This window comes from Nothobranchius furzeri, chromosome 5 (genome assembly GCF_043380555.1).
Source record: "Nothobranchius furzeri strain GRZ-AD chromosome 5, NfurGRZ-RIMD1, whole genome shotgun sequence".
In the NCBI taxonomy this organism is placed as follows: domain Eukaryota; kingdom Metazoa; phylum Chordata; class Actinopteri; order Cyprinodontiformes; family Nothobranchiidae; genus Nothobranchius; species Nothobranchius furzeri.
This window is the reverse complement of record NC_091745.1, coordinates 38,686,442-38,713,141: the sequence shown is the minus strand read 5'-3', so window position 1 is coordinate 38,713,141 and position 26,700 is coordinate 38,686,442. Positions and strand designations below refer to the sequence as shown.

The 26,700-nt window shown below is 44.6% G+C and overlaps 3 protein-coding genes across 4 annotated transcripts; 2 read left to right on the top strand and 1 right to left on the bottom strand.

Annotated features, from left to right (window-relative positions):
• The first annotated feature begins 5,522 nt into the window (after positions 1–5,522).
• On the top strand, positions 5,523–25,481 carry im:7147486 (zinc finger protein 226). 2 transcript variants are annotated; one of them, XM_054740366.2, is made up of 3 exons: positions 5,523–5,809; positions 19,862–19,990; positions 22,065–25,481. In XM_054740366.2, exon 3 carries the CDS (start codon positions 22,119–22,121, stop codon positions 25,089–25,091), a length of 2,973 nt encoding a protein of 990 aa, XP_054596341.2. In that variant the 5' UTR covers positions 5,523–5,809; positions 19,862–19,990; positions 22,065–22,118; the 3' UTR covers positions 25,092–25,481. The 2 variants fall into 2 exon arrangements, with proteins under 2 accessions (XP_054596341.2, XP_054596340.2); XM_054740365.2 differs by lacking the exon at positions 19,862–19,990.
• LOC129163309 (uncharacterized) lies at positions 9,249–12,678 on the top strand. Its single transcript, XM_070551684.1, has 3 exons — positions 9,249–11,435; positions 12,130–12,297; positions 12,413–12,678. Exons 1-3 carry the CDS (start codon positions 11,171–11,173, stop codon positions 12,676–12,678), a joined length of 699 nt encoding a protein of 232 aa, XP_070407785.1. The 5' UTR covers positions 9,249–11,170.
• Positions 13,005–14,440, bottom strand: LOC139070184 (uncharacterized). Its single transcript, XM_070551920.1, has 2 exons — positions 14,384–14,440; positions 13,005–14,054 (listed from the first exon to the last, which is right to left on the bottom strand). Exons 1-2 carry the CDS (start codon positions 14,438–14,440, stop codon positions 13,005–13,007), a joined length of 1,107 nt encoding a protein of 368 aa, XP_070408021.1.
• Positions 25,482–26,700: the final 1,219 nt, after the last annotated feature.

Genomic DNA, 26,700 nt, shown 5'->3' with positions numbered 1-26,700 from the left:
GTTTCCTCAACTGTGTATGGTAGTTATTTTAAATGCTTTTATTACGATTCTCAGTGGGCTTCCTAAACTTATTTTGGCGTGGCTTTTTCTGTCTTATTACTCATAGCAGCAAGTAAACGTCACGTAAAACGTTGCCTCGTGAGTTCTGCGTGCTGCCGTTTACGTGTTTTATGATCACAGCAATTAACCGGCTAAGCTGTATTTAATTTTTAAGCAATGGTTGATCAATTGTCAGATCACACATAAAAAGCACTTTGGATTGCTATTATCTGTCTCACCGAGACAGATCTCAGGCAGATCCTTAGATGCTCCTGCCTGACATTTTTATTTTATTCACAGAAAAAAAAAAATCAGACTAGTGATTTCTCTTGGCGTTCAGTTTATACATTCAAAGAGCACAGCACTCTATTTAAAATTCTTACATGTAAATCTATGTTATTTGTCCATCCATCCATTTTCACCCACTTATCCGGAGTTGGATCGTGGGGGCAGTAGCCTAAGTCGAGAGGCCCAGACTTCCCTCTCCCCAGCCACTTGGGCCAGCTCCTCCGGGGGAATCCCAAGGCGTTCCCCGGCCAGGTCTGGTAAAAAGTCCGCTCCGACAGCTTCTGGCGTTTTTAAAAAGTATCCCAGGGGCAGGGTAAGGGTCGGAGATGTTTAGTCTATTTAATTTCTGACTATATAAAACGATTTCTTCGGTTTTAAAGTGTGAAGTAAACTCCGATGGAGTAAAATCCAAGCCGATCCCGTTCAATTTGTTTACATTTGTTGCCTGCCAACATGGCGTCTACTCTCTGAGAGTCACGTGTCATCCAGAGCTCTATAGAGGGCACCAGCAAGGTGACCACTGGTTTAGATGAAGCTGCACCATGTTTACGACAGCTTTTAGTCAGGTAATTTCATGCATGATTTAGGAAAAATTCAATCATGATTTTGTTTAACAATTTTTTTTCATTCACCTTCAGGTATGAATGAAACAAATTTCAACAAATCTTTTTTTTTTTTTGGGGGGGGGGGGGGGGGGGGAAATTCAGGCAATAAAAGGTCCCCCACAGTAGATCACGCAAAGAGCAACAGCGAATTCCAAATACTGCCAGGCACTGATCAGTTACTTACACGCAGGGGCAGAGTAACTCTGCCCGCCTGCCGTGTTGAGCTTCGCCACAGATCTCCCTCTGCTGCTGCTACTGCTTCTGCTGCTGCCTGTGCTGCTGGTGAATCTCCTTCTGTTCCTGCAGGGTTCGCGCTGTCTGTCCGGCTCCGATGGGGTTTTTTTTCCTACTCCCCTGGTCCACACGTTCCTCCCTTTAAATAAAACCCTGTCACATTCACCTCCTGCCTGCATCTGTTCATTGATTGGCAGTCCAGTCCACAATCTGCCACAGGTGTAATTGATTGGGGTGATTAGAACAGAAAGGAAAGCAATGTTGCACCAATCAAACTAAAAGCACACAATCATGAAAAAAAAAACATGCAAAACAGAATGAAAACAAGTAAAACATGAAAACAAATAAGTACAACATCACCACTCTGTGACACGTTCATCGACTGGCCGGGGACATGTAAGCTGTTGGGAGACATCTTCAGTCGCTGGATGATTAGCTTAACTTGGTACTTATGACTGAGCCATTTTTAAGAAACCGTTGCTAAACCAACAAAATCTTGTTTCTAGTGTTTTTGCCTCTGTGCATTTTGCGAGTCTGACTGGATTTAATGATCTGCATCTCCACGAGATTTCGGCCACCACCTTCTACCCACCACAGTCGCACACAAATACAGAAAAGCTGGTCCATGTGTGCTCCATAATCAGGAAGCCGAGTCCCTATGCCATTCTCCACACTGCGGCTTTGCACTCTCATTTCTCATCCATGCTGTTAAACCCTCCACAGCACCACATCAGTGGTCTCAGCAAGAGAAAGCGTAGCCACAATCACTTGTGGAGCAGGTGCCGTTCTGCATCCCCAGGACCATGGCCATTCTAGCCCGCTCACAACGTCCTGCTATAGTCAGCACCTTGTCCAGATCATTTGCTCCCTGTTCGTTACCTTTAGCACATAGGCCAGGGTCTGCCTAAACTTTTCCTCATTTTGTGCCATTTTGGAAAGCCCAAGTGACAAGCCTCTAAATATCAGCTGCATACAGCTCAGAACTCTCATTAGCCAGCCGAGGCCGAGCAGAAACACAAGTCTGGAATTATAGCATTAACTTTTTCTGTCCTGATGCCTCATTTAACTTCTCTTAAACACATTCAGAGTCACCTTGTGTGGCTGCAGGGAGGCTGTCCCACAAAAGGAATTCAATTCAATTCAATTCAAAAATACTTTATCAATCCCAGAGGGAAATTGATTGCTGTAGTAGCTCAGAATAATAATAATAATCAAGTCATCAAAGAGTTGTTGTATATTACAATGGCTGTTGGCAGGAAGGATCTCCAGGCTGCAGCGTGTCGTGCGCTCTGCAGAGAAGGTCACTGGCTGCAAACTCCCCTCCATTCAAGATCTGTACACCTCTAGGACATTGAGGTGTGCAGGTCGGATAATAGCTGACTCGTCTCACCCTGGACACAGTCTCTTCGACTCGCTCCCATCTGGCAGAAGGCTCAGATCCAATAAGACCGGACCAGAACCTCTCACCACAAAAACAGTTTCTTCCCCCTGCAGTTGGACTTTTGAATGAAAATCCTAGGGCAGCCCACTCAAGTTGATTGTTCCCAGTCACATGACCCGATGCTGTGCTTGAACCATTCAACAAATACTCAGATTAATACCTACACGGAGTAGATAGCTGCTTCTCTAATTATTGCCACTTTTTACATTAATAATTTTATCATGAGTGTTTTATTAGTTCTTATATTTGCTTATCTCTTAATTAATTTTTTTCTATCTTACCTTCTGCACCAAAATACCGCAGCAATTTCCTAATGTTGTGACTTGGCACACATATGGCAATAAAAACTTCTGATTCTGATTCTGATCCAGTAGCGGTCAGTGTTGCAGCGAAACTGAAGAAGCCTCTGACTGAAGACACTCTTCCGTTGTCGGACAGTCTTGTGAAGAGAATGCTCAGGGTTGTCCATCATTTTCTTGATTCTCTGGAGAATCCTTCTTTGCATTATCTCCTCCAGTGGTTCCACAGTCGTCCCCAGAACAGAACCAGCCTTTTTTATTAGGCTGTTGAGACTTTTCAGGTCCCTGCTTCTGATGCTACTACCCCAACAAACGATGGCTGAAGAGATTACACTCTCAACAACAGACTTGTAGAAGATCTGCAGCATCTTGCTACAGACATTGAAGGACCTAAGCGTCCTCAAGAAGTGCAGTCTGCTGTGTCCCTTCTTGTAAACGGCTTCGCTGTTCTTTCTCCAGTCCAGTCTGTTGTCCAGGTGAACTCCAAGGTATTTGTATTCCTCAACCACCTCCACTTATTCTCCCATGATGGAAGCAGTGTTTGACTCCACCCTGTTTCTTCTGAAGTCTAAAATCATCTCCTTTGTTTTGTTCACGTTCAAGGTCAGATGATTGTTTCCACACCATGCCACAAAGCGCTCCACCAGCTCTCTCTACTCAGCTTCCTGTCCATCTCTGATACACCCGACAACTGCAGAGTCATCTGAGTATTTCTGTAGATGACAGGTCTCTGATTTGTACTGGAAGTCTGAGGTGTACAGGGTGAAAAGGAATGGTGAGAGTACAGTCCCCTGTGGTGCTCCAGTGTAACTGATCGCCTGGTTTGATGTGCAGTTCTTCAGCCTCACAAACTGTGGTCTGTTTGTCAGGTAGTCTTTAATCCAGGTGATAGTTGAGGCCCCCACCTGTGTCTTCTGGAGTTTCTGGCAAAGTACATCAGGCTGAATTGTGTTAAATGCACTGGAGAAATCAAAGAACCTGACCCTCATAGTGCTGCCTGCTTTGTCCAGATGACAGTGGGTTGGTTGAAGCAGCTGGATGATGGCATCTTCAACTCCAACTCCATGGTGATAAGCAAACTGCAGCGGGTCCTGATATGTTCTAGTTTGCTTATTCAGGTGGACCAACAGGAGTCTCTCCAGCAGTGGCGGCTGGCCAGTAGAGGGCGATAGGGCGCCGCCCTCCCAGTTTTTCCGTGTTTTTAATTTTTATTTTAAAAAATAAATAAATAAAATTAACAATAATCACATATTCTAAGTTAATTGTGTGTTTTGTAACAAAAATAAATCATATATATATATTGGTCTCTGCCGGTCTCTTCCCAGCGGTGGGAGTAGGACCTGGCTGCAGACGGGGGGGGGGGGGGGGGGGGGGGGTGTCATTTTGCCTTGGCCCCCAAAATGTCTTGAAACGGCCCTGGGTGTGTGACTGAGTTTTGAAGGTGATCTGAATTGTATCAGATGTATAAATATTACATGTGTATAACTTATTGTTTTATACAGGTAAAACGTGTAGTGGAGATAAATCTACCTACATTTTACTTTGTTTTCTTGTTTTTATTTAACTATTTCCTGTCCTGTCTGTCTCTCATCTTCCTGCATCTCCTCTAAACTCTCCAGAAAAACTGCTGCCTGGATTCTTACTTTTTCACCTCTTCAGTTACTTTTGAGCAGATCAAAGGGATCTCCTGACCACAAAGCGGAGAGCGCGATTCGATGCTGCGTCAGTGAGGTGAAATCACCGCAGTGCAGGTGATGAGCTCCGCAGCAGAGCGCTTCAGGCACAAATAAGACAGAAAGTAGAGAACATGAGTGGACATGAACGATCGTGTGCTAGTTTTGGTTGCGCCACTTTGATAATGGACCGTGCGCTGGAAGCAGCAGCCTGGAGCGCTGCGCAACAACGCAGCGCTGTGTCGCTGTCTGTGCTCTCTGCTCCAAAGAGTCCATAAATGATGTCATAGTTAGAAAACTTTTTTCCAGCTCCCCTGGATGTGTAGGACATACAGCTCCCCCATAATTCGATCCTTGCTCCTGGATGAAAAGCTGGACATTTTCATCAATACAAGAACCAGTCCGGACGTCCTGGACAGAGTGAAAAGTGGACACGGTCCATCTCCTTTCCTTTTTGTATTGTTTTCTCTCTGTAAACATGCTGTTAACTTGCTTTGCACATCTTCTAATTGAAATCTGTCTTTAACATATATATATTATTTTTTTCATAAGCTTGCGTTTGGTGCCCCTTCCCCGGCGTGGTGCCCTACGCGCTGTGCGTGTGCGGAGCGCCGGCGCTGCTGGTGTTTCTGTATTTTTGGGTCTGCGTTTTTTTTTATTATCGAATTTGTATTTATCTTTTAATTATAATAATTTGAAATCATAAAAAATATTTTGCTTGTAAAGCACCTTGTTTGCAGCTATATAAAAATGATTTATTTTTAATGACTGTAGAAACAGAAGGGGTTCATATGTTTTCTTCTGTGCATTGTTTATTCAGGACATGACATACTGAGCATAAACTACGTTTTCAATTTCTGTGGCTCAATTTCCGTAGTTGTCCCCCAAAACGGAAAAGATACATGTCCGCCCGTGCAAAAGGTGCAAATACAGCTTGCCAGACGCCATTCACCTCTATCAGGGAAGGCACTCGTATAGTGCGCATGCGCCATGCATGCAAAGCACTCCGCGCCTTCTCCAACCAGGCAGCTGCAGATGTCGACTCTTGTGTTTTCCTCCTCCTGGCACACCATCACATTTGTTCAGCTCATAGCCCAGCAGAGTCGCCCCCCACCCCCAGAGAGTTTGGGCTTCGCATGGACAGACTGGAGTCGAGCCCATTTTCCCTCCTCTCTCCTCGGTTTTGTGGTTATTTTTCGACAGAAAACGTTTGCGCTCATCCGCTGACCGGTGAGTACGTGCTGCTGCTGTTTCTCCAGAGACAACGCTAGATTGTGGCTAGCTAGAAAATGTTAGTTATTCCTTTCCGGCCTGCTTAACGTGGTCGGCCACCTCCTCCCTCTTCTGGTTAGCTCAACCTAGCTAGCACCTCCTCCGAGGTGTTTAGGGACAGCCTTGATTGTAGGAATGATCGAGCTATAGAAGCTAATGGAGCTAATGTTGCAGATAAATAAACGGCATCTAGCTTTTAACAGCTGTTTGCCTTCATAGTGTGGCTTCTTAGTGATGATTTCGTGCGTTTTTGACTGGAAATTGCATAATCGTGGTCGTTTTTTATTTGACCAGTTTTAGCAAGGTGGTAGTGAGATTTTTTTTTTTATCGTGGGTGTGTGTTGCGGTTAAGTCATGTTTGATTTTGTCCGTAAAACTGGAAGATCTGGACAATTTTATTCCTCATTTCAGTGCGTTGTTTACCACCGAAGATTTAGTACATTTTCCTGTGATTTTGAAAGTTTCATTTATTTTTGTTTTCATTATTAAAATCCAATCACATGTAACAGATTCATCTGAAGTTTTAGCTAATCGATCCAAGTCAAGGTAAACAAATTGCACTCAGATTAAAAGGGGCTTGACTTTAAGCTGCATCTTAATAGCTGCTAAATCTAATAAGTTTAATGATGGTGGGTTATTATTTACCTACTTATCTACCTGAGCCATGCAGCTGTTGATGAAAATTAACATTTCACAACAAACAAGAATCGAGTGACTGGCTTCCGAGCAGCATTTAATTCATAAATCAAGTGCAGTCAGAACTGAACATGTTGAATAACTTCACTGAGTTGTGTGACATAAGTCTTCTACACTAGACAAAGAGCAGTCCGAAGACCTCTTATGATGAATTATATAAATGGAAACCGTGTTCCTCGCCCGGACGTGGGTCGTCACCTGGGACCCCATCTGTAGCCAGGCCTGGAGGTGGGGCACTTTGGCGAGCACCTGGTAGCCGGGCTTTCACCCATTGAGCCCAGCCGGGCACAGCCCGAAGAGGAAACATGGGTCCCCCTTCCCATGGGCTCACCACTCGTGGGAGGGGCCAAAGGGGTCGGGTGCAGTGTGTGACGGGTGGTAGTCGAGGGTGGAGATCTTGGCGGTCTGATCCTCGACTACGGAAGCTGGCTCTTGGCACATGGAATGTCACCTCTCTGGTGGGGAAGGAGCCTGAGTTGGTGTGTGAGGTTGAGAGGTTCCGACTAGATATAGTCGGACTCACCTCAACGCATGGCTCTGGCTCTGGAACCAGTTTCCTTGAGAGGGGTTGGACTTTCTACCACTCTGGAGTTGCTCCCACTGAGAGGCGCCGAGCAGGGGTGGGCATACTAGTTGCCCCCCACCTTGGTGCCTGTACGTTGGGGTTTACCCCAGTGAATGAGAGGGTAGCCTCCCTCCGCCTACGTGTGAGGGGACGGGTTCTGACTGTGGTCTGTGCTTATGCACCAAGCTACAGTTCAGACCACCCACCCTTTTTGGAGACCTTGGAGGGGGTGCTGGAAAGCGCTCCTTCCGGTGACTCCCTCGTTCTGCTGGGGGACGTTAACGCTCACATGGGCAACGACAGTGAGACCTGGAGAGGTGTGGTTGGGAGGAACGGCCCCCCCCCGATCTGAATTCGAGTGGTGTTTTGTTATTGGACTTCTGTGCCAGTCATGGATTGTCCATAATGAACACCATGTTCAGACATAACTGTGTCCATGTGTGCTCTTGGCACCAGGATACCGTAGGCCGCAGCTCGAAGATTGACTTTGTTGTTGTTTTGTCTGACCTGCGGCCGCATGTCTTGGACACTCGGGTGAAGAGAGGGGCAGAGCTGTCAATTCCCACCTCCGACAGAACTTCCAAAATGTTCCAGGAGAGGCGGGGGACGTTGAGTCTGAATGGACCCTGTTCCGTGCCTCCATTGTTGAGGCAGGCGACCGGAGCTGTGGTCGCAGGCTCGTCAGTGCCTGTCGTGGTGGCAACCCCCGAACCCGCTGGTGGACACCGGCGGTTAGGAATGCTGTCAAGTTGAAGAAAGAGTCCTATCAGGTCTTTTTGGCCTGTGGGACTCCAGAGGCAGCTGACAGTGCGCTACCAACACTATCTATAGTGGGGACGTGTGCTGCTGACCTCCACTCAGGACGTTGTGGATCGGTGGGCAGAATACTTCGAAGACCTCCTCAATCCTGTGGCCCTGTGGGGGGTACTCCGGCAGTATGGGGTACCAGGCTCTCTGATACGGGCTTTTAGTTCCCTGTATGATCAGTGTCAGAGCTTGGTCCGCATTGCCAGCAGTAAGTCGGGCTCGTTCCCAGTAAGAGTTGGACTCCGCCAAGGCTGCCCTTTGTCACCGTTTCTGTTTATAACCTTTATGGACAGGATTTCTAGGCACAGCCAAGGTTTGAAGGGCATCCCTTTTGGTGACCTGAGGATCAGGTCTCTGCATTTTGCAGATGATGGGGTCCTGTTGGCTTCATCAGAACATGATCTTCAGCTTTTGCTGGAGTGGTTCGCAGCCGAGTGTGAAGCAGCTGGGATGAGAATCAGCTCCTCTAAATCTGAGACCATGGTCTTGATTCGGAAAAGGGTTGAATGCCTTCAATCAATCAAAATTTATTTATGAAGCGCTTTTCATGCAAATGCAGCTCAAAGCGCTTAACAATATTAAAAACAACCAGACAGCAGTCGGTTTCCCACCCCTCCCACACAGATTCACATAAGAGATCCCCTTTGTTTCTCCCTCCTCCCACCCTCAATCCCGTCCCAAGCAGATGCAAACTCCCGCGCACACACACACGCACACACGTAATAGAGAAAGGGCAGCTGGCTGAGTGCAGATGTAGTAGATACAAAGAAGACAAAAATGCCATCAAAGGAGCTAACTGCACCTGGAGCACCAAGATTGGCAGCAATAGCCTTGGCAAGAGTAGACATGGGAAGCACCTCGGCCGCCACAGCCCACCACTGCCCCCGGGGCAGCCGGCCCCCACAGAGGAAACACTAGTTTACTAATGAGACTAAGATAACAGTTAAGAAACAAATTAAACATAAACAGCTGATAAATAAAAATCTAAACAAAACACAGTGATGGGGATGAGGTCCTGCCCCAAGTGGAGGATTTTAAGTATCTCGGGGTCTTGTTCAAGAGTGAGGGAAAACTGGAGCGTGAGATCGATAGGCAGATTGGTGCTGCATCTGCAGTGATCCGGGCATTGTACCGGTCTGTCATGGTGAAGACAGTGCGGAGTCAGAAGGCGATGCTCTCGATTTACCGGTCGATCTACGTCCCTACCCTCACCTATGGTCATGAGCTTTGGGTAGTGACCGAAAGAACGAGATCATGGATACAAGCGGCTGAAATGAGTTTTCTCCGAAGAGTGACTGGGCTCTCCCTTAAAGATAGGGTGAGAAGCTCTGTCATCTGGGAGAGGCTCGGAGCAGACCCCCTGCTCCTCCACATCGAGAGGAGCCAGTTGAGGTGGCTCGGGCATCTGGTCAGGATGCATCCTGGACGCCTCCCTGGTGAGGTTTTCCGGGCACGTCCAACCGGGAGGAGACCTAAAGGTAGACCCAGGACACGGTGGAGGGACTATGTCTCTCACCTGGCCAGGGAACACCTTGGTATTCCCCTGGAGGAGCTGGCCCAAGTGGCTGGGGAGAGGGAAGTCTGGGCCTCTCGCCTTAAGCCAGGCGTACACTGTGCGACTTTTTCACTTTTTTGAGCCAATTTTCCACTCGTGCGAGAATCCACGAGATCGGGGCGAGTTTTGCGCTGAGCTTCGTGTAGTGTACAGGGATTACGAGAGGTGATTAACACCAGTGACCAGCTACCGATCAGCAATCGTGAGCTCGCACGGACTTCTGGCGTGTTTGATATTTTGCTCGTCCCTCGTGAGGGTATTGCACTGTTGAAGCGGCGCTGTGAGCAGCTGCGACCCAAAAAGTATCAGAACCGCTCACGGCGCATGCGCAATCATGCATCAACACCGCTCGCCCGCTATTTCCCTAATAACACACGTTGTTCTTTTTTGTTTTTACACATTTTTTTACTCACAAAGATTGTCAAGAAAGTGTGTTTGTCGTGTTCATGTCAAATTAAACTGATCACAAAACATAGATTTACTTTCTTTATTTCGTTTTCCTCATCCAACCTCCATAAATCGCTGTGTGTCCTCCTGCAGCACTCCCGAAGGACAACAGGCAAAACAAGACAAAAAAGTCTGATGTGTTGTGTAAAAACTGCTATTTTTAGCATATTTTTAGGTCCGACGTGTTGCTACCAGACGTACAGTGTGAGCAGTCAGGTCGCATCCGAGAACTGGGTCGTACAGTGTGAGCACATGACTCGTGAGATCTCCCCTGCGAGGAAGTCGTACAGTTTGAGCTGAAGCTGAGTGCTACAAGTGAAAAAGTCGCGCAGTGTACGCCCGGCTTAAGGCTACTGCCCCTGCGACCCGACTCCGGATAAGCGGATGAAAATGGATGGCTGGATGGAAGTCTTCTACACACTGTTGCTGAATTACATTTTTTTTTAAGTTAATGACTTAAGATATAAGATATTTGCTTTCAAGCAAAATATGTTTTCTCTCCCAACACCGGTAATAATAATTATAATAATGATAATAATAATACATCTAACTAAGGTAAGATTTTTATATAGCTGTCAGCTTTTTTCTCCTCTGCATCCATGTTGTTCCTTTTGCATTTTCTATGTACACTGCCTGGAAATAAATGTCACTATTATTACGTTGGAGCGCCCTTAGCTTTGATTACGGCACGCATTCGCTGGGGCATTGTTTCGATAAGCTTCTACAAAGTCAAAAGAGCTATTTCCATCCATTGTTGCATTAACTTTTCACCAAGATCTTGCATTGATGATGGTAGAGTCTGATCGCTGCACAAGCCTTCTCCACCGCATCCTAGAGACTTTCTAAGGGCCTTTTCCACCGACCAAACTGGCATGGAATGGGAAGGATCGGGTCGCTAAATATTTTGTTTCGATCGTTGAACCAGTCCAGGAAACCTACCCGAACCGGTCCAGTAGCGGGCCAGAGCGGGACCCCTTCTGTTGTGGGTCCAGAGATTTTTGGTCTGGGCGGAGCCACAGCGTAAAAGGTCCAGAGTCCTCTGATTGGGGGAGAAATTACGTAACTACCCGTGACAATCCCAGGGGATGGAAAGAAGTGAGTCGAGTTCCAGTGTTTGTTTGGCTGTACTCCTTGTGTGTGAAAATGCCTGCAACAAGTAATAGCTTTTGGTCCAATGCGGAGCTTCAAACGTTCCTCACCATCATCGGAGATAGCAACATTCAGGCCGAGCTGGATGGGATGATAAGAAATGAAAGTCTTCAAAGAAGTTTCTCAGCGCATGGCAGCTGAAGGATTCCAGCGCACCTCCGAGCAGTGTCGTGCTAAGCTGAAAACAATAAAAGCCCACTACAGAAAAGTTAAGGACAGCAACGGCCGTAGTGGGAATGGGCGAAGTACATGGAAGTGGTACGATGTGGTGGACGCTATTTATGGACACAGACCGTCAAACCGAGGCAGCGAAGGAGGCTTGGACTCGGCGACCAGTATCCTGGAGTCACTCATAAACCCTGTTGGTAAGCACTTCTTTTGTTGTCTTTTTAGCTCTGCAGGCCATTCATTGCAGCACCAAAACACTGAATAATAGCAGCAGCTATTTAAGAAATGCTCAGCAAGTAAAGGATTTACCACCTCATGTTAACTAGCCTTAGCATCCCCTCGTGTTTATGTTAACCTTCATTTAGCATTCCCCCGTGTTTTTTAACACGCTGTTCGCGATATAAGCCTTTTTTGTTTAGCATGTCGTTGTTGCGTACATGAGGCTGGAGCGGAGTTTGCCTTTCTTGTTAGCGTCTCATTGTTTAAAACATGGGAAATTCGGTTAGACTTTCACGTTAGCATCTCAGTGTTTTTAGCATCTCATTGTTTTATACAGCTGAGCACCCACATTGAGGATCAGCGAGCTGATATAATATTATAAATATCCCAAAAGTTGTGCCAGCAGTGTTTTTAGCCTAGAGTGGACTTTTAACAAGTATATATTTTTCGATTGAATAAGAATATAACATTAAATTGCAATTAATTGTACGTCACTGGCGAATTACTGCCATCTAGTGGACACGTTCCAAATGACAAAATGGCCTTAACTCATAGTAGTTTTATTAAGTTTACTATATGCCTATATGCTCTTTTGCTGCAAAAATATTGTGCTTTTCTTACCGATTTATTTTGTGATCTTTTCTTACTAATTTTTTGATCTGTGTTTTTCAGACACATCTGAAGCGGAAAACACTCCCTCTTCAGAGGAACCATCCACTTCCTCAAGTAGCACTCCAGGACCTTCTGTGCCACCATCGCCTCGGCCAGTTCCTTCGCCACCACCATCACCTCTGTCCACTACCACTCGAGAGGAACATCTACCATGTCGTCGACGCACAGGTAGTGTGTGACCATTCTAAAAATTGCTTTGTGCATAAACAAAACTGACAAGCTCACAGGACAATTGACATTTTGTTATCCATATAAACACAAATGTAATTGTCAATGTTTCCAGGTGACCGAAGACGGCGATTGGAAGCACGGACACAGGTGATATTTGATGAGTTGCAGATCGCAGATGGCAGGCAGATGGACAGAATGGAAGGCATAAGCCGGGAGCCGGTTAACTGGATGCAACAAGACGCAGCAGCAGCAAGGCAACATGAATTACAGATCGCAGAGCAATATTTTGAACATTTGGGTGCCCTAAATGCTGTTCTTGGACTGGTCGCACAAAGAATGGGCAGCTCCTCTGACTTCCTGCCACCACCCAGGCAGTAAGGAGCTATGTATTTGTCCCGTAATTTTTTTTTATCCGTCTGTCCTTTTTATCAATAAATTTTCAAAGAAAAACAAGGTGTGCATGAATTGTCTTAAACAATTTTGCTCGCAAATTTAAATTTACATAATAAATGTAGATTACATTACAGCCCACCTTAGATATATGTTAAAATGGAAAGGTGCAACAGTTTGTTAAAAGTAAAATAGTGTACTTTATTAAGTTCTGAAAATAAAACAAACATTTCAGTTCAAACTACAGGCTTCCAACAGTTAAAAGTGTCAAAACAATAAACAAAGTAAATGGAAAGAAAAAACACAAACTGAGGTCAGCGGGTGAAGTGTCGCATCAGAGCTTCACGCACATCACTGCCCTCCTCTGCAACTTCCTGCATATTTGCAACCACTGGTTCATCAGCAGGTGCGTCACATTCTACATATTCCTCCCCATGGCTCTCACAGATATTGTGAAGCACACAACAGGTCAGCACCATGTATTTAAGAAGCTCTACATCACTGTCGTTTCTCTTCAGAAGACATCGCCACCTACGCTTTAGCCTCCCAAATGCATTTTCGACCACAACTCTGGCTCTGGACGTTTTCCTGTTGTACGTCTGTTGTTCAGCAGTGAGACGACCGTTGTCTGAAAATGGTTTTAGGAGCCAGTTCTGTAGAGGATAGGCAGAGTCCCCGAGCACATAAAAGCCTACATTTACTCCCTCTATGTTCTTGGTGCTAGTCGGGTGCAGTTGTCCATGAGCAACCAAGTCCCAAAATGTGGACAATCGCAGCACACGGGCATCATGTAAGCTACCTGGCTGACCTGCATTAACATTCCAGAACATGCCTCTGCCATCCACAATGCCCTGGAGGATTATGGAATGCCAACCTTTCCTATTGAAGTAGTCTGTGTGGAATCCCTGTGGTGCGATTATTGGGATATGGGAACCATCGATGGCACCCACACACTGAGGAACCCCCCACCTGGTCTCAAAATAGTCAGTCATTTCCTGTAGCTTTTGCAGAGTTGGAAAAGCAATAACCTCGGCAAGCAAGATTTTACAGACAGCCTTACAGAAGTCCTGCACACAGCGGCACACAGAGGTCGTGCTGACACCAAAAAGAAGCCCGATGCTCCTGTATTCACTGTTAGGTGCAAGCTTCCACAGTGCAATTGCAATTCTTTTCCTGAGTAGCACGCAGGCTCTGAAGTTGGTGTTCCTCTTCTGCATAGCTGGACGGAGCTTGGAACAAAGATATGAAAAGGTCTCTTCTGACATTCTGAAATGAGCTATCCAATCTGACGGAGGGAAGTTTGGCATGGTCACATCCCAGAAGGCACTGGCACGGCTGAAGGCCCACACAGTTGGTTGCCGTCGCTGATTCAAAAGAGCCAACAAAAAAAAAACAGTCATAACACAGTAAAAGTAAAAAGAATAGTGCTGTGAAAAAGATTGAAGCAGTATGGTTATAGACATAAAGTTCACATCAATAGAATTTGTTTAAGGTTAAAATAACAGCTGTTCTTTATGGAGCTACCAGTGACTGGTTATGTTTTGTTCACTTTATTAAATGCACAAATGTGGTATTGCTTGTAATTACCTATATAATTAATTATAATAATTTCAGTACAGCTGCACAACTTATCTATGACATGCCCAGGAAGTAAAGAGTGAAGGATTCAGGCCCTCGTGTTGACTAGCATCACCATGAGTGCAGAAGCTGTTTGAAACTTAGTTAGGTGTTGGCCTTTCATGTTTAGCATGTCTTAAATGATCAATATACAACCAAACCATTTGATTTTGGTGCTTTTTTTAGTTTTTCTTTTTTGATAGTTGCCCTAGACACCCCCTCAGAGATTATAACGACATGTAATACAGCATTAGAAGTTACTTACCACCTGGCGCCTCCGTCTTTGTCTCAACAGTAGAAAGTTATGCCTCGTGTCCGATATTAATTTCAGAAAGCGTCGTCGCCTTTCAGCTGCCCTCCTCCTCGATGTGCACACATAGCTCTAAACGCTATCGTGATGTGGGTGTAAAGAATATACCAAACACCAAGAACAGAAAGAACGCGCTGCTGACTGGACTCCATTGTTGTTGTGTTTTGGCGCGATCTCGTCGCGCTGTGTGACGCATTACGCTACCCCAACAAGTAACTGGAGCCTGGAATGCGATAGAAACGCTTGCCAGAAAACTTCTAGACCCATACCGGTACATACCGGTCCATAATACCCAGACCTGACCGTTCCAGACCAGGCGATGGAAAAGAGCTATAAGAGTTGGACTCCGCCAAGGCTGCCCTTTGTCACCGGTTCTGGTTATAATCTTTATGGACAGGATTTCTAGGCACAGCCAAGGTGTGAAGGGCATCCCTTTTGGTGACCTGAGGATCAGGTCTCTGCATTTTGCAGATGATGGGGTCCTGTTGGCTTCTTCAGAACATGATCTTCAGCTTTCGCTGGAGCGGTTCACAGCCGAGTGTGAAGCAGCTGGGATGAGAATCAGCTCCTCTAAATCTGAGACCATGGTCTTGATTCGGAAAAGGGTAGAATGCCTTCAATCAATCAAAATTTATTTATGAAGCACTTTTCATGCAAATGCAGCTCAAAGCGCTTTACAATATTAAAAACAACCAGACAGCAGTCGGTTTCCCACCCCTCCCACACAGATTCACATAAGAGATCCCCTTTGTTTCTCCCTCCGCACACACTCACACGTAATAGAGAAAGGGCAGCTGGCTGAGTGCAGATGTAGTAGATACAAAGAAGACAAAAATGCCATCAAAGGAGCTAACTGCACCTGGAGCACCAAGATTGGCAGCAATAGCCTTGGCAAGAGTAGACATGGGAAGCACCTCGGCCGCCACAGCCCACCACTGCCCCCGGGACAGCCGGCCCCCACAGAGGAAACACTAGTTTACTAATGAGACTAAGATAACAGTTAAGAAACAAATTAAGCATAAACAGCTGATGAGTAAAAATCTGAACAAAACACAGTGATAGGGATGAGGTCCTGCCCCAAGTGGAGGATTTTAAGTATCTCGGGGTCTTGTTCAAGAGTGAGGGAAAACTGGAGCGTGAGATCGATAGGCGGATTGGTGCTGCATCTGCAGTGATGCGGGCATTGTACCGGTCTGTCGTGGTGAAGAGAGAGCTGAGTCAGAAGGCGAAGCTCTCGATTTACCGGTCGATCTACGTCCCTACCCTCACCTATGGTCATGAGCTTTGGGTAGTGACCGAAAGAACGAGATCACGGATACAAGCGGCCGAAATGAGTTTTCTCCGAAGAGTGACTGGGCTCTCCCTTAAAGATAGGGTGAGAAGCTCTGTCATCCGAGAGAGGCTCGGAGCAGACCCCCTGCTCCTCCACATCGAGAGGAGCCAGTTGAGGTGGCTCGGGCATCTGGTCAGGATGCATCCTGGACGCCTCCCTGGTGAGGTTTTCCGGGCACGTCCAACCGGGAGGAGACCTAAAGGTAGACCCAGGACACGGTGGAGGGACTATGTCTCTCACCTGGCCAGGGAACACCTTGGTATTCCCCTGGAGGAGCTGGCCCAAGTGGCTGGGGAGAGGGAAGTTTGGGCCTCTCGCCTTAAGCCGGGCGTACACTGAGCAACTTTTTCAGATGGGAATGGCCCATTACTTGTACCACTGCTGATTTAGTAAGTTGGCTCACTAACAAAGACATGATCACTGATTCTAATGGTGGGTTTATTTGAATCCACTGATGAGACTGAATGATACAAAAACTTGAAGAGCAAATTGCAGGTTGAAATTTTTTTCTAATTCTTATAAAATGCTGCCCAAAAAATCCTATTTGAAATGTTTATCGTGGATATTTAATTTTAAAATGCATTACAGCAGAGTTTTCTAGTAAAAAGTGGCCTTTCTCGGCAAAGCTTCTAAAAAGGCTCTTGTTTCTAAATGTGAACCTCTGACATAACCAAAGGGAGTTAGAAGCTTGGTGCTGCCTCAGCTCAGTGTGGAGAGTGGCTAGTTTTAGGGTAGAGAGGTCATGTTATCCAATCAGTGTGTGTGTACACTAGTGTTGGATTGTGTTCATGTTGATAAACTATAGTTTGTGACGGCTGTACCGACTCCAGCCTGTCTGGACATCGAGTCCACGGGTTTCCAGATGAGAGAAACAACGCCTCTATCTCCGTCGCAGAGGGCATTTCTGCAGCTGAAAAGACGGACTTCTGTAGCCCACATTGGTCGGTACCGGGACAGAAAGGTCCGCACTGGGCTCCAGAGACCCGTGGTGGAGTTTAAAAAATGAAATGGGGATTTCTGGAGCTCAGATCACCATCAGAACCAGGTCAGAACCGACCACCAGAAGCGATGCGCGGCTCAGCGGGCCAGTTGGTTTCTGGGTCGGAACTGGATCAGAACCCCTGCCCAGACAACCAGGAGAGGATCATGTGCAGCTTTTAAAAATACCAACTGGACTGGCTTGCTGGTGTTTGGGTCGGGTCCAGCTCACAAAAGCCCGCATGAGCTCCAGAACCGGAAGCTCTCCCTCTCTCTAAGCTAAACTACATTAGGTGAACGGATATTAACGAGTATGAGACCTCTGACAGACGCTCATTAGTATTAATATTATATTAACTGACCGATACTATTTTAATTGTCGGGTACATGATAGTAATCAGTACAATATTTTAATGTTAGCACACGAGTTTAAATTTGCATCGTGACCCCCCCCCCCCCCCCCCCCCCCATCGGGCTGGGCGATATGGGCTAAAATCAGTATCACGATATATTGATGATTTCACCTTTGACGATAAATGAACGATAACTACAGGTATGTGCAGAAACAAAAGTTGTCCACTAGATGAGGCTGTCACATGTATTACCTGAGTCATTACATGACTCAAGGTGGTACAGCTTCTTAAAGGGACATGAACGTCGCCAACCTACACACATCTTTTCATTTTTTATTAAATTTATTGACATGGGGAAAATTATCTCTGAGTCAGAAATTTTGATAACGATAATTTTTTCCATTTATTGCACAGCCCTTGACTGAATCAAGATCTGTTTAATGCAGAAAATAATAAAACATTTTTAAAATTGGGATTAAGTCGCACGCTCCTCTGTGAGAGCGGGGGTGGGGTGGTTGCACACATTCTGCTGCTGTTTCTCACCAGTATCAGCTGATGGAGGGCTCTAGTTTTGTTGCGCCATTCGTGTTGTCGTGTCAGCGGACACGGTAGGGTCGGGGAGGGGGGGCGGGACATGATGCTTAGCCTGGCGGTAGGGCTGCAACAAACGATTATTTGGATAATCGATGAATCGGACGGGGTCTCGACACGATTAATCGATTAATCGGATTACATGGGGAAATTTTTAAAAACTGCTAGGGAAACGTTATTTCTCTCCTTCCTTCACTTTATTTAACACAACATTATTAGAAAACAGTTCAATAGCAGAAAAACAACATGCCATCACCTAAATTGTCTTATAAGGTGTATAGACAGAGACCCTATAAGCTACATCTATCTGTGACCTAAAATGCTTGGTCCAAGTTAAACAGCTTAAGGGCAATTCTCATCTGTTTTGTTTGATCTCATCTGTTGACATTTATTATAACTGGGGATGTCAAACAACTAATTTTTAAATGTAATTAAACATAGGCTGTGAATTTATCAAAATTGATCACTATTTCCAAAAATGACTGAAAAAATACCAAATAAAACAAAAGTAAATGAATGCCATCCTCCTTGCGATGATGCCCTGGGCAACTGCCATAAAGTCACATCAAGAAATGCTGCTGATCATTCCAATGATCCCAAGTAGACTCACATTAGGCCACATGAAAGCAACTGAACCCAAAAATATATTAACCAGTATATAACTGCACTCTCACACAACACGCCTGCAGCAACAGTTAGGACTCCTCCCTCCCTTTTAAAAGCGTTTTTGCTTCCGAGGACATTGTGGTTGTAAAACCACATGCTAGTAGTCTGGCCCCGGTGTGATCAACCAGTTTCTGCGGGAATGTGACGGCGGAACCAGGGCCAGATTAACACTTTGTTGTACCCTGGGCAACAATATTCAAAGGCTCCATCATCACGACCCGAGGATCACCATAATGTGGTCACATACAGAATATTTTACTGTAATATGCAGTAAATATACTCAATACTTGAATGCCTGACAACACGTAACCCGCCCAGAGTAACCTTTGACCCACCTCGTGTGGACTGACCAATGAGGAGAGGGTCTTAACTTGAGGCCCTCTCTTCATTGGTCAGTCTGCATGAGACTGACTCTCAACTGACGTTCAGTCATAGGCAGCGAAGCGTCTCTGTGCAGCGCAAAAGCCCGGGTGGACAGTTTGTTTAATAGGGTGACCATATTTCCATTTCCAAACAAGAGGACAGGGGATCTGTGCCTATGATGTCACACTATGGCAACGCCACACAAACCATGTTGAGACCCATTTTTTGTAAGAACTAAATTAATATCAGATTCTGCCAATAAAAGGGCTCTAAAACAATTCATATGTAAATATTTAGCATATTTACTGCAAAATCTAATTTTTCTGCTTTAGTGCTGCAACAAGGTTTTATTAATAATAAATTATTATACCTTTTGTTTTACTACAGCATTGGTAAGCTTCCTGTGCACAGATTATTAAGGATGCTTGTTTCAGCTGTGAGATTAGACGATAGGATCAATGAAAAAATAAGTTGTCCCACACTCCATGGAAACTTTCAGAGAATCCACAAATAGGGTTTTGTTACTTTTAGCAAGTTTATAAAAGAAGCAGATGAGACAGCATGTCTGATCATTTAGTTTTTCATCTGATAATATTAGAACATGTCTGTAATGTCTGAGGGGCTTTTATAAACACTGTATAACTAACACTACTGGAGAGGGCATGAATTACACAGAGGCTTCTGGGGGGGGGGGGGGGGGGGGCATTTTGCCTTGGCCCCCAATATGTCTGGAAACGGCCCTGGGTGTGTGACTGAGTTTTGAAGGTGCTCTGAATTGTATCAGATGTATAAATATTACATGTGTATAACTTATTGTTTTATACAGGTAAAAACGTGTAGTGGAGATAAATCTGCCGACATTTGACTTTTCAACACTTTGTTTTGTTTTCTTGTTTTTATTTAACTATTTTCCTGTCCTGTCTGTCTCTCATTTTCCTGCATCTCCTCTAAACTCTCCAGAAAAACTGCTGCCTGGATTCTTACTTTTTCACCTCTTCAGTTACTTTTGAGCAGATCAAAGGGATCTCCTGACCGCAAAGCGGAGAGCGCGTTTTCGATGCTGCGTGAGGTGACATCACCACAGCACAGGTGATGAGCTCCGCAGTAGCACGCATCAGGCACAAATAAGACAGAAAATAGAGAACATGTGCAGACATGAACGATTGTGTGCTAATTATAGTTTTTTGGTTGCGCCACTTTGAGAATGGACCGTAGGCTGGAAGCAGATGCCTGGATCGCTGCGCAACAACGCGCTGTGCCGCTCTTTGCTCAAAAGAGTCCAAAATTATATAATATAGAAAACTTTTTTTCCGGCTCTCCTGGATGTGTAGGATATCCAGCTCCCCCATAATTCGATCCCTGCTCCTGGATGAAAAGCCGGACATTTTCATCAATACAAGAACCCGCAGTCCGGACGCCCGGTGAAAAGTGAAAAGTGGACAAGTCCGGGGAAAACGGAACATACGGTCACCATAGTCCTCATAAAGCGGGAAATTATAGATACAGTATTGTGCTCGTGCCCTGGACCCTTTAGAGTTCGTGGGCCCTGGGCAATTGCCCAGTTAATCCGGCCTTGGGCGGAACTGGTTCGCAGCAGCGCGAACCTTGCGCTGATCTGCCGGCTCTCCGCCGGCTCTCCCTCGCGCTGATCTGCCAGCTCTCCCTCGCGCTGATCTGACTTGCTCTGCGCGCAACGGCAAGCGGGAAGGGGGGGCGCTTTTGGGAGAGTTGTGCGACACAACGAATCGATGACGCAATTCGTTGCCAACGCTTTTAGTAATCAATTTTCATCGAATTTATTGATTCGTTGTTGCAGCCCTACCTGGCGGGTGGGCAAGCAAAGCCTGGCGGGCCGCCAGGCTTATTAAGCTCTGGGGGAAACCCTGTATGTTCCACTATAATCGATTATGGTGTATACTTCTACGATGCAGAATCATGTATGTCCGCATCTTGATGCATCGATTATTTGATTATTTTTCTCAGCATTACAGAGCACCATCCGCCTATCCTCTCTAGAGGGAGTTTTGAATTCTTTAGCCTTCAAGGCCACATAGGGGAGCCAACATCAGATAACACAATTGTTTTGGAACAGGCAAGAGATTAGTTTTCCTTTATTTTCCAGCCTTTTGGTGAAATGTAATCACCATTGTCCTTATGTTGATTTTGAAAGAAAACACAAAAATCTCATGTATTGTAGGTAAAGTCCAGACTGTATGATCATGGCATTGTACAATTTTCATTTTACATCTTAATCCTTTCAGCACTGACCACAGTAATTATAGATACAGCTTCAACATTGTTTTGAAAATGTCACAAGAACGTGTAATAATTTACGGAATGAGGAAAGCTGAATTGATTCACAAATTTAAAAAATCGTAAATTTCTTTATTTCTTTATTTATCTTTATTTTGAACACAAAAAAAATAAAAATAAAAAGTACAACAACGTAGAATTCAAAGAGACAAATAATTACCTCAAAACAAATAGAAAAAGAAAACGAGCAGTCACAACTAATAACAGGGTGACAATTTTACACCCTAAATCCCGTTTTTTCTTAAATCATAGAGCTCAGCGATACACAAACGTCACATATCTTCAGCAATCCATTAGTTGTATTAATTGCTAAATAATGTTTTAATGATTTTATCTGATTAAAAAAAATCAGTATTTTTGTCAGGATTTCCCTGCTCTCAGTCGTTGTTAGGCTGTTTGCACTCAACATCAGGCCTTGATAAAGACATGGTTTGGTTTTGATTCTCAGGTCTGCTCAGTTAATTAATTTTTTTAACAGTTAAATGAAAAAGCACCTGATCATTTCATGTGATGCAACTTCTGCAGTTGCATGGTCTGATCCCATTTCTGTGAAAGAGCCTGATGGATTTGTTGACAGTAGGCTGGCATAGCTGTTTTCTCATGTTGGAATCCAGCTCATGCCTCAGTTGCCTCAGGCGCTGTGGGATGTAAAGCGTTGAGGAAAATCCAGACAGTAGCAGCCCAGGTTTTCACCTTCAAATCACCTTGGTTTAAGTGTAAGAGATTTAAATAAACATTGCAAAGTGACATTTTCTGTTTAATAAAGATAAATCTACTTTGAGTTATTTTGTCATTTAGCTTTGTCTCATTACAATTAACAATTATTTGTTATGTTGTGTTTGATTTCCAGGAACCTGCTCAGCTTTACCAGAAAACCCGGCTCGTTGTGTGTTTGGCTGCCAAAATGCTTGGGTTACAGGGGAACACTTCAACTCCCAGGGTGTATCGCTGTGTGGCATGTTCAGACACCTTCACTGGATTAGCATCGTTGCTCGTACATCAAGCGAGTCATGCAGGCATGCTCTCCAAAGTCTCTGCTTCCTCACCCTCTCAGTCTACCACCAGCTTGCAAGAGAGTTTGTTCACAACCCCAGAGCCAGCAGGTCCACCTGCCATGTTACTTGAAAGTCCCTCGCCTTCTTTTTACATTTGTGATTGCGGAGAAGAATTTCACAACTTTGATCTTTTGCTGGAGCATAAACGGTCTCATGTCCCTCAGCTACTGCAGCCCTTCGCCAACAATGATGCTCGTCTTGGAGAACAGTGTAACAATGTTTTTCTTTCACAGCAGGCATCTTTCACTGTGCCACGGCAGGCAGGGTTAGACCTTAGTTGCCCTTCTACCTCCATGTCCACATCGCATGAAGCATCTACATCAAACTCCCATGCAGCAGATGTAGCCCTGGAGGACCATGTTGCCATGGTAACCTCTCCTCTTGGCCAGTGCTCTCCCCCTCAAGATGTCAGCTTGAAACGGACTGAAAACATGCCCACTGTTTCAGAGAATGTGCTAGGGAGTGATGAAGAAATCCATTTAGAGGACCAGTCCAATTCCGTTCACGGTGCAACGGGTGAGAATTTGCCCAAAAATGACATTCTAATGAGGTTGCTAGCATCGGCTTACAAGAACCACTATCCTCCTCCTTTGTCTGAGAATCAAAATGATAACAAAGTCGTCCCCAAACAAGAAGCCATACCGGTTGAGATAATAGGTGTGGCTAAACCTAAAGCGTCTTCAGTCAACGATCATTCAATTGCTCAGTTGAGACGACTTCTCACTAAACCTGGTATAAAAACAAAAGCCCCGTCCATTAGCAAAATCCTTGAATCAAGTAAGAAAAGGGTTGTCTCTCTAACCAAGACGTTGTCTCCTGTTGTGGTTCTTGAGACTCGCCAAAAGCTTGTGGATCCAACTTGTAAAGGCGCATTTGGGAGATATCAGTGTGGCCGCTGTCGTAAAGTCTTTTTGAACTTGGACAAACTAACTGAGCATCATTTCCTGCACAAGAAGGAGAGGATTAAATGTTGCCGTCGTTGCAAACAGCTCATTATTGGACGGTTGCCTTTGCCTGACAATCATGTTTGCCCACAAATGGGAAGCAAGAGCGTTCAGCCAGGAGGCTCTCTTAAAAACAAGTTACCGTTTACTCCCAAAACGGTGCCATTCCACTCCCTGAGCAATGGCAAAAAGGGTTATCACTGTTCGTTGTGTAAACGCAGCTATGCACGAAGATGGAACCTAAAAATGCATCGGTGTCCCGGTCAGTTGTCTCTTGTATCCAGGCAGATTAATCCCTCCATGCGAATGTTCACAATGAGGGCAAACAGCACCAAAACTAATGTAGGTCATGAAGAGGAACGTCACAAGAGCATTGCTGTGGGCACTGAAGCTGCTTGCCATGTCAAAGTGGAAAGTACTTCACCAAAATCTGAGCAGTCTGCCAACTTGCAGCTGGCCTGGACTCCTGCAGCGATGAATTTCAGCCCCTTCCCCATAACGGAGCCACATCAGAGTCCTGCCCTGGCTTCACTCCAAGGAGGAGAAGTGGAATCATGGGATGCAGACAGACTTGCTGACGAAGATGGAAAAGAGAAGTGGGCGATGCCCCTGGATGATGAATCGCACATGTTTAGGTCGGCAGATAAAGGTGTTGAAGATGGACTGGGAAAGCAGTCTGGATCTGCTGAACACCTAGAGGTGGCACCGCACAGCCTGCGCTATTTTGTCGCTGATGGTGTAAAGCGTTACCCTTGTAATAGGTGTCAGAAAACCTACAGCCGTGCATCGACTTTACGGCGTCACTTGCGACTGTGTGGCTTCAGGCCACGAGGGTTTGGGGCTGTAGCTCCGATTCCAAGCCAGGGTGCCATCACACTAAATTCTGGTTTTGTAAAACCAATGTTTTCCTGTTTTTTCTGTGGGAAGTACTTCAATCGCAAAGATAACATGATGGCTCACAGAAAGAGGTGTCAGTTCCAGCGAACCATGTCTGGTGCGGAGAGAGTGACGGTGCAGCAGAACTTAACAGGCGATGCAGCAGACTGTCAAACCCAGAGGGATGATTCGGGAAACTGGGGCATTATGTCCCTGCCTTCTGTACTCCCAAGAAGGGTGACATGTGAGTGTGGGGTCGGATTTACGTCTCCAAGGCTCCTCCTGGAGCATTTGCAAAAGCATGCACAAGAATCGTACACATGTCCAACTTGTGGAGAAACAGTTAATTCCTGGGCTCAATATGAGGTTCATTTGCAGATTCATATGCATCCTCATCACCAGCTGATGAAGGGATTACAGCCAAAGCGATCACAGCCTATTTTAGTCAGAATACAGCAGCCCCAACAACAGCAGCAGCAGCAGCAACAACAGCAGCAGCAACAGCAACAGCAGCAGCAGCAGCAGCTGCTGACCCAGTCAGTGCTGCCGCCTCCACTGAACCCTCCACAGGAACCACCACACCCAGAGCTAATTTCTCGTCCAGCCAAAACACAGCGGATTGTGTGCACTAGATGCGGTAATACTTTTGCATCCCGCTGTTCCTTGCGAAGGCACATTTCCTGGAATCGCTGCAAAGGCGTGCGAGTTTCAAATCCACCTAAAACCTTCCACTGTTCCCACTGCAATGCAGACTTTCCAAATACACTCAGTCTAATGTTCCACCAGAGAAGTGGAACATGCAAACCTGCCATCAAGCCAGTTCGCTGCCCCGTGTGTCTTCGCTGGTTCGGGACAATGGACAGTCTGGAGAAACACATGCTGACTCACAAGCAGTCTGAATCCTATCAGTGTGACGTCTGTCAGGGGACCTACCCGAGCCTGAAATCCCTCAAGAACCACCGCAGGAGGATTCATCGCATCCTGATTGGAAACTCTGCCTAAAACACAAGAACCACAGACTTCCTAATGATGCTCGTTTTTACTGAAAAGGGTGGAAAATGAAGTAGTAAATATATAAATAAAGACAAGAGTCCATTTTACTCTACTTCGATCCCTGTGTTACTGTTGTTCCTGATGTTCACATTGCAGGAGTTGTTTGGACATTGCACAGCCACAAATGTTTTTGAATACATTTAAGAAGTAAGCCCATCTTGTCACTATAAAAACAGCAGCTTTGATTATTTGTACATTTTAGATTTTCCTAGTCAGGTCTTTTATTCTTCAGCCACATTAGCCTGTAAATGTTGAAATGAGGTTTGGTTATCAAGCTTCCTTCATAGTGAAGTAGCTTTTTGTTGTTCTTGGTGTTAATAAATAGGAGTCTGGAAAACATCCTGGTTTAAGTGTGAAAATAATGTTTCATTTACAATAAAAAAATGTTGATTTAATGAAATGCAGAGCTGGAACTAACAAGAATCCTATAATTGAAGAAAGTTGTTTTATGAACATTTGGTCAACGTTAGCTTTTTTTCAATGAGAGAAAAAAATGCACAACTCTAAAGCAGATCTAAAGACATTCAGCTTTAATGTTTAATATTCTAAGACTTAAGGTTCAGCTTTTAGATGCAGCTCAAGAAAGGTTCAAGTTTGTGGTTAAAAATGTGAGTTTAATAGTATATCTACATTCTAGCTGTAGCTCTCATGACCTTTTGTAATTTCGTTTGTTTAAACAAAGTCACTAAAATACGATCGTTGGGAGTAGTAGGTTAAAGTAATTTTGGTCCGTTTAATATTTAGCGAAGAATAACAAACATGCACATCCAGATATTTTCTACTTTGGTTATTTTTTCAAATATGAATTTATTAGGTTTTCAAAGAGTTTAGATATATTGAAGTTTTAATTTAAATGAAAGATTTCTTACTAAATGCGTTATTTGGGATGCAAAGAAAACATAAATATTGCTAACATTACCTGTATTTGACATTTAAAGAAAAAATACAGTTGCCAGCAACTTTAGGTAAATCCCATGTGTGTGTATATTTAAATGTGTGTGTGTATATATATATATATATACATATATGTATATATATATATGTATATATACATATATGTATATATACATATATGTATATATACATATATGTATATATACATATATATACATATATGTATATATATATATATACATATATGTGTGTGTAAATATCACTGATTGCGGTGGTATCATACATGGTATTTTATGACATTTAAATTTACTCATAAATGTACTGATGGGGAATTTTAAAAATTTCTCAGTTAACATAACTGATTCAAACTATCATAATAACTTATAGTTATTTATCAAAGATTTGATAGTAAGACATTACAGGCAAGGGGTAACCAAAATGGAAGAGAATCCATTACAAATAAACCCCACAATTTTATCAAAACCATTTTAAATGTCTCAAAATAAGACATGGTGACAAAACTTGTGCAAAAGAGTATATTATTGAATAACGATACATGAAGCCTGAAACATGTTCAAACAATTTCTAAACAAAATGTCAGGTGTTATGTAATTTAAGATATAAAGCAGCATCATTCCAATTAGGACCACTGATCTATCGAGTA

Bases quoted from the DNA above. Each gene is read 5' to 3' on its own strand.
- LOC129163309 (XM_070551684.1), top strand. From the start codon at position 11,171: ATGAAAGTCTTCAAAGAAGTTTCTCAGCGCATGGCAGCTGAAGGATTC. The intron at 11,436-12,129 runs GTAAGCACTTCT...TGTGTTTTTCAG, and splicing joins GTCACTCATAAACCCTGTTG to ACACATCTGAAGCGGAAAAC. The intron at 12,298-12,412 runs GTAGTGTGTGAC...CAATGTTTCCAG, and splicing joins ACCATGTCGTCGACGCACAG to GTGACCGAAGACGGCGATTG.
- im:7147486 (XM_054740365.2), top strand. From the start codon at position 22,119: ATGCTTGGGTTACAGGGGAACACTTCAACTCCCAGGGTGTATCGCTGT.
- LOC139070184 (XM_070551920.1), bottom strand. From the start codon at position 14,440: ATGCTAAACATGAAAGGCCAACACCTAACTAAGTTTCAAACAGCTTCT. The intron at 14,055-14,383 runs GTGATGCTAGTC...CTTTTGAATCAG, and splicing joins AAACAGCTTCTGCACTCATG to CGACGGCAACCAACTGTGTG.